This window comes from Miniopterus natalensis, chromosome 12 (assembly GCF_054644295.1).
Source record: "Miniopterus natalensis isolate mMinNat1 chromosome 12, mMinNat1.hap1, whole genome shotgun sequence".
NCBI classification, from domain to species: Eukaryota; Metazoa; Chordata; class Mammalia; order Chiroptera; family Miniopteridae; genus Miniopterus; species Miniopterus natalensis.
This window is the reverse complement of record NC_142092.1, coordinates 19873620-19890958: the sequence shown is the minus strand read 5'-3', so window position 1 is coordinate 19890958 and position 17339 is coordinate 19873620. Positions and strand designations below refer to the sequence as shown.

The 17339-nt window shown below is 44.8% G+C and overlaps 1 protein-coding gene and 1 pseudogene across 1 annotated transcript; both read right to left on the bottom strand.

Annotated features, from left to right (window-relative positions):
* Positions 1–656: 656 nt before the first annotated feature.
* On the bottom strand, positions 657–7633 carry PLIN2 (perilipin 2). Its single transcript, XM_087823153.1, has 8 exons — positions 7542–7633; positions 6507–6562; positions 6220–6415; positions 4171–4253; positions 3605–3890; positions 2799–2980; positions 1808–1942; positions 657–1143 (listed from the first exon to the last, which is right to left on the bottom strand). The coding sequence occupies exons 2-8, from the start codon at positions 6534–6536 to the stop codon at positions 742–744; spliced, it is 1314 nt and encodes a 437-aa protein (XP_087679279.1). The 5' UTR covers positions 6537–6562; positions 7542–7633; the 3' UTR covers positions 657–741.
* Positions 7634–9728: 2095 nt separating this feature from the next.
* LOC148091789 (U2 spliceosomal RNA) lies at positions 9729–9908 on the bottom strand (annotated as a pseudogene).
* Between the last annotated feature and the right edge of the window lie 7431 nt (positions 9909–17339).

Sequence of the window (17339 nt, the reverse complement as noted above, 5' to 3'; positions counted from 1 at the left end):
ACTGGCTCAGGCAGAGGATCCTGGGTAGCAGGAACAGAGGGCCGGCAGAGCCACTCTGGGGGGACACGTTAACTTTTCACTTGTTTAAAACCTGTCATCAAACATTCCATTTTTGGCATTAGTCATCCAGTGTGATTACGCTGCCAGATTCCCTCTGACAGCCAAGTGGAATTCATGTATGTGTATTAATAACCCTGTCATGCAGGCCAAGCTGCTCTATGAAAGCAACAAACAAAGCACACGGAACACACAGCATAAAACTGATCTATTCTGCAGTGAATTTTATTGAACTCACAGGAGACATTCCTTTATGAAAAATAAAAAGACTAAGGTTATACAAGCATGCATTGCGAGACAAAACAATTATGAGGCCTGCTCAGACCAAATCGGAGCGGACACCAGTTCACACGACAGCCCACCTGACGGTGTTTTTATTCAGTACAGCCAGCCAGCCAACAGTGGCGACAGGGGGAGACCATAAATGCAATGTGACCTTTTGTGACCTCTGACGAGGCTCTGACCAGTCTATCATTCTTTTCTTACCAGCCAGGTTAACAAAATGACCCACCTGCTAATGCCAGGAACTTCAAAGACATTAACCAGTTGGAAACGACTATCATGAAGGGGCCCTTTTTTCTAGCTAGCTGTTTCCCCAATTCGGAGCTGTCTAGCAGGTTCATTTTAACATAGCAGAAGGCGTCATCTGGCTGGCTACACCACCCACTGGTGACAGGGACAGGATTAATGTGTTTTGTGCTCAGGTTGCTGGGCCTCCTGGCTGGTTGTAGTCTTCTCTGCAACTTGGACCTGAGTATTCTGAGACTCAATCACCTGAGGATAAAAGGGACCTACCAGCCAGTTGAGGGGTGTGTTGTTTACAAGATAATCCATCACATCATCTAAAGACTCCTTCATTTTCTGCAGCTGCCCCTTGCTAGAAGTGAGGAAGCCGTCGGACACTTCTTTAAAGGAGGCAGCGTTGCGGAACACTGAGTAGATGTCTCCAGCCATCACCCCCAAGTGACTGGCCTGATCTTGGATGTTCTGTGGTAACCCTTGGACGTTGGACAGGAGGGTGGAACATGTGGTCTGCAGCTGCTGAGTCAGGTTGCGGGCAATAGCAAGAGTACGTGACTCAATGTGCTAAAAATAAAACAAGTTTAAAATTAGCAGTGGGCCCAACAATGCTAAGTATGAATGAGTTCAATTACACTAAGCTGGTTATGTGTCCATCAAACATGTGAATTCTTCAACTTTTTAAAATCCTCATTAACAACCCTGAGTGCTGCAGTCTTTTTATTCACGTCATAGATATGCGTACTAGCTTTTGGAACCTGAAGAACCACTTTTGAGGACTACGACATGCTTTTTCTTCTGTTTGGAACATCAGTCCCCTTACTGCCCTTTCACCTAGTTTATTCTCCCACTCAGTCCCAGCTTAATTTAACACTCACCTCCTCCAGGAAGCCACCTGACTCACCCGTCCTCTCCAAGACCAAGTTAGGTACTTTTCCGATATAGTCTCATTGCCTGTTTTTATGCTGTCAAAAACACCATGACATAAAAATGCCTACATCCCCTATTTGTCTGTACTGAGGGCAAGGCCCATGTTCTAATTTAGCTGTATCCCGTTAGGGGAAATATGCATATCTGTAGGTTGTTAAAGTTACTGCAGCTTTGCTTTTCTGTTCAAACTTTTGCTGGAGAATAGTATTCTCAGAGGCATTGCAGGAAAACTGAAGTGAAAGTCTGGCAGCACTTCTTCCGAAACTGTCGCGGATGACTGTGTCCCAGTCAGCTGTCTTACCTCAGCACAGTGGGATTCATCAGTGTCATCGTAGCCGATGTTTTTCTTCCATTCCACCCAGGAGAGATAGAACTTATCCTGAGCATCCTGAATTCTCTGGTTGGCACTATGCACATTCTCCCTGGCAAACTCAATCTAGAGCACATTGAAATAAAACAAAGGAACCAGTCAGATATTTGTGTCAGCCTGTTCTCAGATCTATAATGTAAATCACAGAACATAAAATAGGAATATCCATAAGTTTAAGGAGAGCAATCCCTGCCATCATTGTTATTTATTATCAAGTAATCGTACTTCTTTGCTGCCTCTATTTAACTATTAAACCACTGTCTTCAATTTTACCTCCAGTTTAGCATGGGTAAGGCAACTGCAATTTAATATTTATGTGTAAAATATAAGAAAAAATTACATAAGAGAAAAAATTCAAACTTCCTCTTCCCTATTGTCAGCCGCCCATTTCCCCTTCCAAGAATGTCTGTAGAGTACAAACTGTTCTGAAAAGTGGCAATCTTTAATGGCTACACAATAGTCTTTTGTGATGTATTAATTTAATTAGTTCTCTATTAGTTGACATGCACTGGTTAGTCTTTTGCAACTCTAAACAAACATGTATCTGTGGGATAAATTTCTACAAGTAAATCTGCCGAGGAATAGGTGTGCTTATAACTTTCCAAGAACCGTCCCTCAAATCCTCCAGAAGTCCACAAGTCCGCCTCTTTACACCATTGCCTACAGCGTCACACTTTGCCAGTGTGTTAGGAAAAGAGAGGCATCTGTAATTGGACCCCTCAAAGGAAGATTAACATCACTTCATACATTTCAGTGATTTATACTTCCATTTCTGTGAGCTCTCTGTCTACTCTTCACCCATTTTTCTACTGGGTTGTTCATAAGGTAAAATTAAAATTCTTGGATTTCGTGATTACATTTACTCTCATCCCTTGAGATAAATGAACTCACTTCAGATGCCTTTAAATGTGCTTTTACTCACCAGGTTAACAGTGGAATGGAGCTGAGAAATGGTGTCTTGGCTTTTTTGCTTAGCTTCTTTCACCCTGCTGAGAGCCTGCTGGTAGGCCCGTGAGCGGAGCTTAGTAGACAGGGACCCCAGCCTAATATAATAACTTGGCTTCTGAACGGTATCAAATCCTTCTACTTTTTTTGCTTCTTTTTCTGAAGTTAGAAAGAAGAGACAAAAAAAAAAAAAACATAAGGGATCACAGCTGTAAGTGACAAGGCCAGGACTCTAACCTGGATCTTGATTCTATCCACCCACCTAGCAATTATGCACTCATTTTCCCAAGACAACTCATGTCTACTGCTGGGCTTGACTACCCAGAATATATCACTGCAACCGACAGGTTCATCTACACATGTCTCTTCCCACTAGAGTGAGCTTCTTGGGCAACACGGTACCTGGCATATGGTAGCCACTGAAGGTTTAATGATTCTGTAAAGCAGCCCATTAAAGACTATCCATTTGTAAAAAGTATTTCTCTAGGCTAATTTCTCCTAAAGTTTCAAAATTCACTATGTACAATTCAATGTGAAACTTAATATTGCCTTAAGAAAAAATCTACAAGGATAGAAAGATTAGTGGTTGTCTGAGAGAGATAAAGGAGATTCAGGCATAAAGGATCTTTTAGGGCGATAGAAATGTTCTAAAACTGGACTGAGGTGATGGTTGCACAACTGTAAATTTAGTATGAAAAAGGTGAACTTTTTGGTATATGAAGAATATCTCACTGAAGCTGATTTAAGATATACAACATTATTTAGAGACAAAAATCCATGTACCTAGCTCTTCCTCAGTGAGAGGGAGGTACTGGTCTACCAGCAGCTCTGACGTGGTGAGCGCGTTTTCCATGCCACTGCTCACGAGCTGCATCATCCGGCTCCCCATGACTGTATTAATGCTGCCATTGACCACAGACTTGGTCTTCTCCACACTGCCAGTCACGGCTCCCTTGGTCTTGTCCATCATCCCCGTGATCGTGTTGGCCACAGAATCCTTGGCCCCGGTCACGGTCGTCGTCACAGCATCTTTCGCGCCATTCACCGCACCTCTGGCACTGGCAACAACCTACAAGCAGAAAAGCAGATCACTTGGCTGGTGAGAAACAAGTGCATAAACACATATTTAAGGTCTTAACTAAGGCAGCATAGTTGAAGAGTTAAAGAAGCAATCGAGACCTTTCACTTTCTAGCATTAGGCCTTGGGCAAGTCACTAAGAACTGATGAGCCTCAATTTCCTTTCCAGGTACATTTGCCCTGCCTGCCACCACTCAAGGGTTGCTGGAGGAGCAAATGAGGTAAAAGATATATGAGGTGGAAAGCCTCAGCACTCCTGCCCCAAGCTCACCTGGTCTGTTGGCTGGTTCAGAATAGGCAGTTTCTCCTCAATCCTGTCTAGCCCCATACAGGCATAGGTATTGGCAACAGCAACTAGAAGAATCACAAATAAGGGAAATGTTAACAGTGTAGGTATAGAATGGATACATGTTATTATACCTTAAAAAATTAGTTACAAAAAACAGCAAGAACAATGATCTTCATTTATCACACTATGCATTGCCCAGTTTCTCCAGCTCAGACAGGAAGAGGCTGAGCAGGCTGCTGGCAACTTTCTTCCACTGACAGGGAAATAAGGGGGTGTGGGAGCAGCAGGCAGAAGTAAGACGAGCCAGGTAGGAAGCTGGCTAGGAAGCTTCTCCCTCATCCACTGGCTCCTAAGGTTAATGCCAAGAGAAGCCAGGCTTCACCTGAACCCTCATTCAGGGAACAAGGTATCTGAGAGCTCTCAAAATTAGCATTTCCATGCTGGTTTAACCCCTACCTACACTTAATTCAGTACGTGGCAACAGGGAGTGGTACACTAACAGCACTCTGGGTCTCCCTAATAAGGCCTAGATTTTAGTCCAAATTTTCCCCTAATGATGACCAGGCCAACCAAGCACTAGTCCTAAATTCATTTGGGAAGTAGCAGAGCTGGAAAACTGGTCTCTAGAGGTTCCTTATACTCCAGAGAGTCCACGACTTAACCATATGGGGGAATGATTTAAACCTTCATTCAAAAGGATTCATGTGAGCCCGGCTGAGCATGGCTCAGCAGTAGAGCCTCGACCTAGGATCCAGGAGATCGCGGTTCGTATTCCCGGTCAGGGCACGTGTCCAGGTTGCGGGCTCGATCCCCAGTCGGGGGCATGCAGGAGACAGCCTATCAATGGCTCTCTCATCATTGATGTTTCTATCTCTCTCTCCCTCTCCCTTCCTCTCTCTGAAATCAATAAAGATATTTTTTTAAAAAGGGTTCATGTGGAAAACCTTGATACGCTGCTAGTGGGAATGTAAAATGATAAGCCACTTTGGAAAAGCCTGGCAGTTCCTCAAAAACCGAAACAGTTACTGTATGACCTGGAAATTCCACTCCTAGGTATATACCCAAGAGAACTGAGAACATGTGTCCACACAAAAACTTATACACAAATGCTCACAATAGCATTCATTATTCTTACTGTCAAAAAGTAAAAGCACCCAAATGTCCATCAACTGATGAATGAATAAATAAAATATGATCTAACCACACAATGAAATATAATTCCACAATGAAAAGGAATGAAATACTGACATGCTGTGTAACTACTACCCGGATCATTCCCAGAACTTTCTAATCATCCAGACAGAAACTGGTATGAGGTTCCTTCCTGGGGTGATACAATGTTCTAAAACTGATTGTGGTGATGCTCGCACAACTCTGCGCATATACTAAAAAAAACCATTGACTCTATACGTGTTAAGTGGGTGGATTGTATGGTGTGTTAACTGTCTCTCAATAAAGTTGCTATTATTTATTTTTAAAGCAGTTCATGTACACTGTCTGGTCCCAAGGAAGTCCATTTCAGTTCACGCACTGGCTTCCCTTGTGACTTCAGTTGCCAACATAGAAGCATCTATGGAGGATTTTAAAAGAAATTTTATTGATTGATTCTAGAGAGGAAGGGAGGGGAAGAGGAGGGGGGTAGGGATAGATATTGATTTCTGTTGCTCTACTTATTTATGCATTCACTGGCTGACTGGTGTATGTGCCCTAACCGGGGATTGAACCCACAACCCTAGTGTATCTGGACGATGCTCTAACCAACTGAGCTACCCAGCCAGGGCTTGTGGGGGGATTTTTAAAAAGTTATCATGAACATCTGCCATTGCTATGAAGCAAGCCTTCTATAACAATGAGGGTCACCGGGCAGTTTCTAGACAAAGGCAGTATGTGCCTCAGGACAGGCCGAGGATTCCCGGATGCTGCCTCTGGGTGCTCAGGGCACTAGGCTGCGATTCACCATATTCAAACCAGCTCCAGGCTCGCTCCTAACAGGTCCCTCGGACTAAATCTTGAGTGGGAATCAGAACTCACTTTGCGGCTCTAGCTTCTGGATGATGGGCTGGGCGCTCATCACAGCCACCGACGTGATGGTCTTCACGCCCTTCTCTGCCATCTCACACACCGACTTCAGGCAAGGATACTGATCCTTTGTGCTGACGTAAGCCGAGGACACCAGGTCATATGTGGAGCTCAGTAAGGGTAGGTTGGCCACCCTAGTCACCACGCTCTGCAACCAAGAAAGGGGGGGGAGGGGTGTTAACTTTTCAAAACACATGGGGAGGGAAAGGAATCAAGAAACAGCTGTTTAAAATTCATACCGGTTGTGGATCCACTGCAACAGACACCATTTTTTCTTCCTGGAGAAAGGAGAAACCTGCGGAAGAGAAACTTATTTCAGGACACTAGGATAAGACTCCCCCAGATTCATTCCTCAACTCAAGCAAATGCTCATCTCAAGTAGAGAAAAATGCAAGGTGACTGCGCTTCCTGCCACCCTCCAGCTCTGAGAGCTCTCCCCTGGGGCCGAGTTCCAGGGCGCCCGCCTAAACTTGCAACACCAAACAGGCTCTGCAGGGAAAAGCGAGGTCGCTGAGGTTTTTGCCTGGTCTCTCCCCCAGGATACCAGAAACGCCTTTAGAAGGGGAAATACCGGTTCGCCGAAATGCTAACCGAGTTAAAATCCACGTTAAGCCTGAGGAGAGGTTTCAAGCAGAAGGCAGCTTGCACAATCTGGACTACGGAGCTTTGGGGGGGGGGGGGGGGTATTTCTTTTCTGTCAAAGAAACCAGTTTGGTGGTGACTAAGCAGAGGAGGCGCGAGGTGCTCCCAGGAGCTGAGAAACCTTTCCGGACGCCTGTAAGTGCGCACTGAGCGCTCCAAACGCCCCGCGCCCGCGCGCACAGCCCGGCCTCGCGGCGCAGGGCGCGCCCGCCGCCCGCCAGTTCCCCCGCCGGCCACCAAGGGTCCCCGTTCCTCCAGAAATGAGCGGGGACCGCGCGGAAGGCGGAAGTCGGGCGCCAGCATCGGTGGCCCCACCGTCACTGCGCACCCCATAAAACTCCGCTCTAAGGCGATGCTCTAACGCATTTCCTTTCAAAGGCTGTTCTTTCGGGACCCATGGCAACTGTGACCCCGCAACCCGGCCGGGAAGCTACAGCGGCGCCAGGGCGGGGGGCGGGAAAGACGGCTCCGCGAACAAAAGCAAGTGCCGAAGGCGCAGGCCCCGGAGCCCGACCCTCCCCAGCCAGGGCCCGGAGGCGCTGAGACCCCGCCGGCCACCACCCCTCGCCGTCCAGCCTCCAGCCCCGCGGGCGCCCCGCCGGCTCGCAGGTCACAGAGGGGCGCGCACCCACCGACCCACAGCAGGCAGGAGGCGAAGATCCGACGGTCGCGCGCGCCCGGCTCCAGCAGCAACACCTCCGGCGTTGGGAGAGTAGGGCCCCGGGCGCCCGGGCTTTATACCGGGGCCCGCCCCGCCCCCCGCGGCACGTGACGCGCGGCGCCGACCGGACCGCCCGGGCCAAGCCCCGCCGCCGCCCTCCCCGCCGCGGGCCAGCCTCGGGGGTGCGGGCGGGAGTCTGGGTGAAGGGTGAGCTGCCGGGGCGGGGGGCTCCGCCGGAGTTAGGGAGCTGGGGGACGGGGGGCCGTGCCAAAAATGCGGCCGGCGACGCCCGGGACGGCCCCGGGTTGCTGCAAAAGGACCTGATTACCACTTGTCCTCAAAATAGAGCGTTTTAAACTCTGGAAACGACGATTCCACACTTATTTTTAGCAAACAACGTGAAGTTTTGTAAAGTTCTAACCCGGTGGCAGACCTATAGAGATTTGTTTCACTGCTCCTTGGACTTTGGAGTCAACCTCTCATACAAATTTCTATTTTATTATTATTTGTTAAAATATATCTTTAGTGATTTCAGAGAGAGGAAAGGAGAGGGAGAGGGAGCGGTAGAAACATCAATGATGAGAGAGTCATGGACCCGCTGCCTCCTGCACGCCCCCGCCGGGGATCGAGCCCGCAACCCGGGCATGTGCCCTGACCCGAATCGAACCCCAGTGGCCTGGATCCTAGGTCGGCGCTCAACCGCTGAGCCACGCCCAGCAGGGCACAAATTTCTATGTTAAAGTTGAGCTGGAATTTCCAAAAGGGGCCGTGAATACCTTAGGTTGGTGTCTCCCCCCCCCTTTTTTTTCTCAGCGAGATACTCGGGGCTAACAGCTGCTTATGTTTATGATGCAGGATGACTTTTTTTTTTTAGTTGTGGGTTATGCATTATTTTATTTTTTTAAAAACTCATCATCATCTGAGCCTCAGACTTTTTCTTGCGTAAAACTTCGGACTTTCAACCTGATTATTTGAGCAAACAGGCTGCCCAACAGCCCTGGCGGGGTAGGTGTTCCATAGACTTATCCCGAGTGAGTGGCGGGGGAGGGGGGTCTTCAGGTGACCCCTGAACCTAATCCTCTGCCAGGTGACCTTGCCACGGGCCTCGGCCTCCCCGGTGTCTCTCTGGCACTGGGGGTGGCCGCCAGAATGCGGAGGCAACATTCACCTCAATTACTCAACTAATGTTGCGTACACATGGATACTGTTATCATATTTAAAGCTCCAAACTGACCCATTACAAATGTGTCCCTTACAGGCCGCTGAATACATCTACAGGCCCGCAGCAAAAAAAACACCACCACAAGTGTGGCATCTCCCTTCCTCCCTCTCCATGTAATTCAAGATAAAATACAATACTAAACTATACAATAAATGTTCGGAAGTCCAAAAAAGTTCTCTCCCCTCACCCCTCTGTGTGACTGACAGCTTCAATGCTTTATTAAGCAATCAAAGCATCACCTCTTTTCGTTTCTTTTTGGTGCATTGGCTTTGTAGGTGCTCTAAGTAGATGTTTGGTGCGCCCGCCCGTCATTAATTTACACCTGCACTGTGACACAGGAATGTCCGGAGTTTTGAGTAATGATGGTGTGTGTGTGTGTTTTTATTTCTCACTAATCTGACCTCTTATTTTGCAATAGAATACTCTTGCCCTTTCACCTACAAATGCCTCCATCTCTTTTTTTTTTTCTTTATCACTTGTGAGTCACTTGACCTCTTTAAAGATGTGCAACTTCCTTTTCCCGTTCTGTTACTTACATCATCGAGAAGAGGGCTCCAGGGACTGACCTTGGGGGTGGACTCTCTAAGCTGGCGAGGAAAAGGCAGAGCTGGTGGGATACCCAAGTCCTCCAGGTGATACTGACAGTCTTGAGAGCAGCAATCTTCCACCTTTTCACCTCATGGCACACGTAAATTAATTCCTAAAATATGCGGCACCCCAAAAAATACATTTTTTGCCAATCTGATGAAAAATATAGGTATAATTTGACTTATTTGTGCCAGACGGCCATTGTTCTATGGCTGTTGTCATTTTTTAAATTTGGCAATCTAAGAGAAAAGAGGGCCGAGCCCCTGACTCAGTCGTCAGGCATCGCGTGTTTTAAAAATTCTTGCGGCAGACTGGTTGAAAACCGCTGCTGTAGAGAACTACTGTTTTTGTGTGTGAGCCATTCCCAGAAGTACTGCAATACCAGGTCAACGCTCGGAGTGGACGGAGCAAGCTCCTATTCCACCTCGCTGCTCCAAAAATCCATTTACTGTGTTGTACTGGGATAGAAGACGTATCAGATAAGAAAAGATACTACACTTGATCTTAGCCAGAAGCCCCAGAAGCGATGAGAACCTTGTTTCACAGAAGTGTTTTTCCATAGTTCGGCAGGGGAACTAGTGCTTCAGAATAACCTAGCACGCTCGGTGACGGTCTGCTTCCCACCCCAGGCGCACTGAATCAGGCTCTGCAGGGGGGAGGCCCACCAACCTGCATTTTTAACAATGCCCCTTTTGAGTACCACCACTTTTTACTCTTTTTTTTTTTTTAATCTTCTCCCGAGGATATGTTTTTCATTACTTTTCAGAGAGAGTAGAAGGGACACAAAGAGAGACAGAGAAACATCGATGTGTGGAGACACATTGATTGGTTGCCTCCCGCATGCTCCCCAGCCAGAGCCGGGGATCGAACCTGCAACCGAGGTACCTGCCCTTGGCCAGAATCGAACCCTGGACCCTTCAGTCTGAGGGCCGGCGCTCTAACCACTGAGCGAAACCAGCTAAGGCGTTTTCCTCCTCACAACGCATTTTTCCTCAGATTTGCGCCTCACAACAGCCTGGGACCTCTGTGGAATGGGGTTATCACTCCCATCTTAGCAATGAAGAAGCAGCCTCAGAGAAGTTTCAGTGTTTGCCTACAGTTTTATGACTGACTAAGCAGCAGCTGGTCAAGACTGGATCCCAGGGGCATGGCTGGAGCTGGTACCCTAATCTCTCTTTGCCTAAGTTCCCTCATCTATAAAATGGAAATAATACTATTCCCTCATGTTCTAGGTAAAGGGTATTTGGGCATTCACTGTACTAGTTTTTCAACTTTTCTGGGGCTTAAAATAATTCAAAATAAAAGGTTGAGGATATTATATAGCAATAGGAGAATGAACAGACCTATAACTATATGCAAACTGCATATAGATAATACTGCGTGAGACAAGCAAACTAAGCTCTGCTGTCAAAAGTAAGAATAGTAGTTGCTTTGGGGGTGGGCAGGACTAGTTACTAGATGGGGCCTTGAGGGGCCTTTTGAGTGCTGGTAATTTTCTTTCTCTTGTGGGTGCTAGTTACATGTGTGTGCTCTTTTTGTGAAATTTATTAAGCTGTGCAGTTTACATTTTTTTATATGTATGCTATACTTCTATTTTAAAAACTTTTGAAATGTTGACAAAAGAAAAAATAGTGGTGCTTCGTAAGTTTTTGTGAGGATTAAGCAAATCAGTACATTCAACAGAATAATGCCAGGTACATAGAAATGGTAACTATTATTAATGTTTTCTAACTATACCCAGAGCCTTTTTGCCCAAGACATCCTTGCTGGGCATCGAGCTGAAGAGAGCTCAGCTCACAGGGGAAGCAGAGGGGGCTCCAAGGGACCAGCAGTAGCCCAGGCCCTGCCTGGCCTTCCTTCCTGGGCTACAAAGTATGGGAGACCCTGTTGACAAAGGCACATTCCCTAGAGCTTGTAGCAACTCAACCTCCTTTGGGTATGTTACTGATACACAGAACTAGTGAAATAGCAAGGGAAAAACTCTGGCAATGAAATTTCCTCTCCCAGAGGCGAGGTAACTCCTTCCTCCTACAGTCCCATCTTTACTTCCCTGCCCCATAAGCACTATGAGCTCCAGCTGCATCCACCTGCATCTGCTCCTCCATGAAGCCCTCTCTCTCTCTCTCTCCCCCACACACCTCTCTGGACGCACCCTCATTCCCTCTGTCTGGAATGCCTGCCCACTGTGGGGGAGGAAGAAACTTTCTTCTACCCTTAAGGTTCTTTCAGCTGGCTACTAATCAACCAGACACGAGACAGATCAACAACAGAAAATAGCCAAGTTTAATTACATACATATGTATGGGAACCCGCACATACATGAGAGATTCAGGGACAGAAAGTTAAAATGAGGTATATTGGCACTCTGAGCTGAGGATGAGGTAAGGTGCCTTGGGGGCTTCAAAGGGTCATTGCAGAATAAGAGGAGCAGATGTTTAGAAATTAGTAGTTTGCCATGCCCTATGGATAGGTCATAAAAAGTTATTTCTGGTGACAACTCTCATTAGGGGCAAGGCCTCTTATTTAAACTCTTTAAGGGAGAGGTAAAAGTTTCTCATGAGCCAGATATCTGTTCAAAATAATTCACATGCCAAAGTGGCATGTTTTGGGAAGGCCTATTCTGAATCCCCACACCATTTGGCAAACTAGACTCACTCTGCATGACTCAGGTCTTCATCTCTGTAAGGTGTTCCTCAGCCCTAAGGCCACAAATTAGTAAATGGCCTCAAATCAAGCGTGTGTGACTCTACACTCTATGCTGTACGTCTCTACGTGGTGTTTGCTCTTAAGTAATAAAACACTTGACTCTCGTAGGCCTCAGTGCCTGTAAGATAAAAGAGAGGATATCTAAGGTTCTTTCCAACTGTATTATCTTATTTTGAAAAATAACAATACCTCACCTTGCTTATAGCTTTACAATGTCCTTCCTATAAACATTATCTCAAACCAGACAGATGCCTTTTCCCACTCCCTTGTCACAGACAGCCTCATGCAAACACAGGGGAACTTTCACTATGTTCATTTCCTCTTTTTACCTGAGCTTGAAATTAGATAAAGCGACCTTTCTCACAGACCTGAGACAAAGATAATGGGTCACAAGTAATGAGTCATGAGGCCAGATGATTTCTGTTTGGACCAGTTCAAACTCCTTGCAAACAGGTCACCAGCAGGAAGAATCTTTTGGATGACCCAATTAATCTATTACCCACTTAATCTACCTTCCTAATCACCCCCAAACCTGATCCTTTGCTGTTATTATTTTTTTAATCTTCCCCTGAGGATATGTTTATTGATTTTAGAGAGAGAGGAAGGGGGAGAGAGAGGGAGAGAAACATCGATGTGAGACAGAAACATTGATCAGTTGCCTCCCATACCTGCCCCAACCAGGGATTTATCCTGCAACCTAGGTATGCGCCCCGACCAGGAAGTGAACCGGCACGAAACCTTTTTTGGGGGGGGAGAGGGTGCTCCAACCAACTGAGCCACCTAGCCCAGGGCCCATTTTTCTTTTATTTCCCTCCAAATATCTAGTAGAGGAAAAGGCAATTCCTCTTTCACATGGACCTCATCTTGACTCAGTTGCCAAACAGACCAACTGAACTTCATATCTTTTAGCCTGCCATGGCCCCTTCCCTTCTCTATCTAAAATAGATAACTTAGGCCCAGCTGGCATGGCTCAGTGGTTGAGCATCAACCTATGATCCAGGAAATCACGGTTTGACTCCCGGTCAGGGCACATGCAGGGGTTGTGGGCTCAACCCCTAGTAGGGAGCGTGATGACTCTCTCATCATTGATGTTTCTGTCTCTCTCTCTTCTTCTCCCTTCCTCTCTGAAATCAATAAAGACATATTTTTTAAAAAGTAAAATAGATAACTTAGGTAGAAGCAATCAAAAGATACATCTCATTAAATTTCAAGTCTATTTCTCATCTGACCTGGTTTCCCCTCCATGTTGTAGGTAGTTACAGGTTTGAAATTTTATAAATTGAAATTATCCTGGGCTGTCACAGTTTCATGTATTTTTATTCCCTTTAAGTGAATGCAATCATTAAATGAATTCATAATATAGGTTACTTTTTTATTTATTTATATCTAATTTATTCCTCACCACACAGAAAGGACTTAAATTGCCTTAAAATTCATAGAATAAAGAATAAAATTTAAATAGGTTTTAAAAAAGGCAAAGAGAAATTAAGATGAAGCTCATTTTTTAAATATCATCACATCAGCTAATTAATGTTCATAATAGGAGAAACTCAGTGATTCAACAGGATGAAGAAACAGTTCTAAAATAACAATCTACTGTTTGCAGATAAGGGGCCACACTGGAGCTTATCAATTACTATAAGCTCTTTTGTCGTCGTTTCTTACTGTAACATGATACTATGGGGGGAAAACATCCACTTTGAAATCAGACTCCCAACTTTTTTGTTTCCAGCATTACTGAGATAACAATAGACATATAACATTGTATAAGTTGAAGGTGTACAACATCATGATTTTACATATGTATATATTGAAAAAGTATTACCACGATAATGTTAGTTAACACATCCATGACTCACATAGTTACAATTTTTGTTTGTGATGTGACCATTTAAAATCTCTTCTCTTAGCAACTTAGAAATGTGCAATACAATATTGTTAACTATAGTCACCATGTTATACATTATATCCCCAGAACTTATTTATCCTATAATTAGAAGTTTGTAGAGTCCCAACTTTGAATCTATGCAGACTATGGAGATAATAATAATACTTGTCTCAAAGGTTTATTATGTAGAAAAATAAGATCATGTGTAAAAGGCCCTAAACATAGCACCAGGCAAATAGTAGTTTATTAGCAAATGTCATTTTCTTTCCCCTTTTAATTTTGCTTTGTTCATGGAAAAATAAAGCTAACTAAAATTCAAACAATCAGAATTAACATAATTTTAGAGTAGGACAAGATGCTATTAGACAGTCCCATCCGGTGGGTCTCTGTGTGCATGACAGTGGCCTGGGACACTTGTTAAAAATATAGTTTCTGGGGCCTCATCCCCAGAGACTGAGTCACCTGATTTAGGAAATAATCCAGAAATGTTTAAAAAGTACCCCAGGACATTCTGATGCAGGTAGACCAAGAAGCTCACTTTAAGAAACATTGAGTTTACTAGACTTCTTCTGAGGAACAAAACAGCTGAGTGATGTGCCTAAGGCAGCAATTTTCAACCTGTGTGCTGCAAGAATTTTTAAAACATGCAATACCTGACTATCTAGTCAGGGGCATTGACCTCTTTTTCCTTAGATTATCAAGTAAAAAAAAAATGACAACAGCCAACACAACATTAAGGAGCCGCCTGGAATGAATGAATCAAAATTACACCTTTTTTTTGGAGCTCAGCAAAAAATATACTTTATGGTGGTGTGCCACAGAATTTTAGTAATTAGTTTATAAGTGCCACGAGATGAAAAAGGTTGAAATTTGCTGGCCTAAGGCACCACAGCTAGCAGAGTTGAAACCAGAACCTGAGATGCTTGGCTCCACCGCCTTTCTAGAATGGACACAAAAATACAACTCAACAATAAATCAGTTTCATTGAATCCTTTTGGCTTAACGAATTGTCTTTTATAACATATATTTATTAATTTAAACTCTAACTCAAGCTCACTGGCCAGCCCAATGCTAGAAAGAGAACCAGTTCGCAACCTCAAGGCCCAAGAATCCCAAGAACATGTGATGTGGAGTTGCTGGAGCTGGCTGGTGGTTTGCTTTGCAGGATGAATGACTCTTTGTGCTGGGTGACCTGAGCAGCTCTGCCTGGAGGCCACAGTCCACTGTGTACCCAGGTCACTGACAATCAGGGCCTGACCATGAGAAAATCAAAGCAAGTAGGCAAAGTATTATCTGAGGCCCTTTCACCCCCCTCCTCTTTCAGCCAGACTCCCTGATGTTCTTTGCCTGCCGTGGGTCTCCCCGCCTCAGCACACTCCCGCACACACTCCAATCCTAACCAGCCTCTGCTCGCAACTAAAAAATTCAAAGACACTTTATAAACAAATTCAAACCAGAATGCTAAAGACTAGTTTATTAACTCCCCTCTCTTAGAGGCATTTAGAAGTTAATTAAAAAATTTTTAAAAATAATTTACAAAATACATTCTCATGCAAAGTAGGAAGGACATGCTATTCCTAACGTTGGTCTCACTCAGTCTCTCTTGTCCAAGGTTGCCAGGCTTGTATGTGATAGAGTTGGGCCTACAACCTTTGAAGACAAAGTTCTTCCAGCTGTGTCATGTCTCCAAAGGATAAATGTCTAAAGGTCCCCGGTAAATGTTTATTGAATGAATGTTAAAAAAAAGGGGGGCGGGGGATGAGAAAGCATGAAAGAAACAGAAAAAAAAACACACAAAAAAACAAGCAAACATGAGGGGCATTTTCTTAGGGGAACAGAAAGAAATTGTTCTTGGTAGGTGAAGAAGTCCATGTGAAGTTAAGAAAGTCGGCCCCAAGCAGACAGATACACATACGCACACACACCCCTCCCATACACAACCTATGTGCCAGTCCCCAGGCTTGTGGATAACATTTATTACTTTTTTGTGCTCTTTCTCAAGACCAAAGGATCATAATCAGGTCATTTTGATTTGGGGCCAAAAAGCTCAGATGACAACGCTAGAATTTTAGAGCAGGAAGAGACCCTAGTGGTTATTGAACCCAGTGAGTTGCTATGAGCTTGTGTGTGAGTGAAAATGGCCTGGGGCCCAGATCCTCAGCCGAGCAGCCATCTCCTCAGATGGCCGCTTCAGAGGCAAGAGCTGTGGGCAGCCACCCTTGGAACCCATCCTTTTGGCCTGGTTTTGTTTTGTGAAGATGCCTGATCCTTCCATTTCTCTGAGTCCTCTTATTGGTCAAGAGCAAGGAGGAAGAGGAGATTTGTTTTTGGTTTTTGTTTAAGTATGTTAATTTTGGAAAGATGACTAAGCCGAAAGTTTCAGGAGTAGCTTAGCTATTATATTCACTGTCAACATGCACATTCCAGCTCTGGAATTGGATTTGGAATAGATTCTTTTCCTACATTGGCTTCTGACAAAGCCAATGTTAGCAGTCCTTATAACTCAACAAACTGAGGAAGTTGGGAAATACGACTTTAGCCACCAGTACCAGGGCTATTTCCAGAATTATCCCACTCTCTGAGCTGTAGAATGAAACCAAAGTCAGGATCAATTTTTGTCTTCCCACTATGAGTCATTTCCTTTAACTGAGCCACTTCATCGAAGTTCCATATTTGATTTGATATTTCATTTTTAAAAATCCAAGAAGCTTCACTAAGACAGGGATATATCATGACCCAAAGTTCAGCAGCCATGCAGAGCCATATTACTATAAACATTATTAAGTTCATCAAGAATGCAGAGTTGATCTAAAGTTTAAGACAATACTGGTATTGAGTAGTCCTAATATCACTTTAACGTATCTGTGTAAAAAAACAACAGAATAGACACTTCTCCAAAGAGGACATACAGATGGCCAAGAGACACATGAGAAAATGCTCAACATCGCTAATCATCAGAGAGATGCAAATTAAAACCACAATGAGGTATCACTTCACACCTGTCAGAATGGCTCCATCAACAAATCAAAAAAACAACATGTGCTGGCGAGGGTGTGGAGAAAGGGGAACCTAGTGCACTGCTGGTGGGAATGCAGACTGGGGCAGCCACTGTGGAAAACAGTATGGAGGTTCCTCAAACATTAAAAATGGAGCTGCCTTTTGACCCAGTGATTCCACTCCTAGGAATGTATCCTAAGAATCCTGAAACACTAATCAGAAAGAATCTATGCACCCCTATATTCATAGCAGCACAATTTACAATAGCTAAGATCTGGAAACAGACCGAGTGCCCATCAGTAGATGAGTGGATAAAAAAGCTGTGGGACATTCACACCATGGAATACTACGCAGCTGTAAAGAGGAAG

Bases quoted from the DNA above. Each gene is read 5' to 3' on its own strand.
- PLIN2 (XM_087823153.1), bottom strand. From the start codon at position 6,536: ATGGTGTCTGTTGCAGTGGATCCACAACCG. The intron at 3,891-4,170 runs GTGAGCTTGGGG...TTCTGCTTGTAG, and splicing joins TGAACCAGCCAACAGACCAG to GTTGTTGCCAGTGCCAGAGG. The intron at 2,981-3,604 runs GTACATGGATTT...TTCTAACTTCAG, and splicing joins TCTCACTGAGGAAGAGCTAG to AAAAAGAAGCAAAAAAAGTA.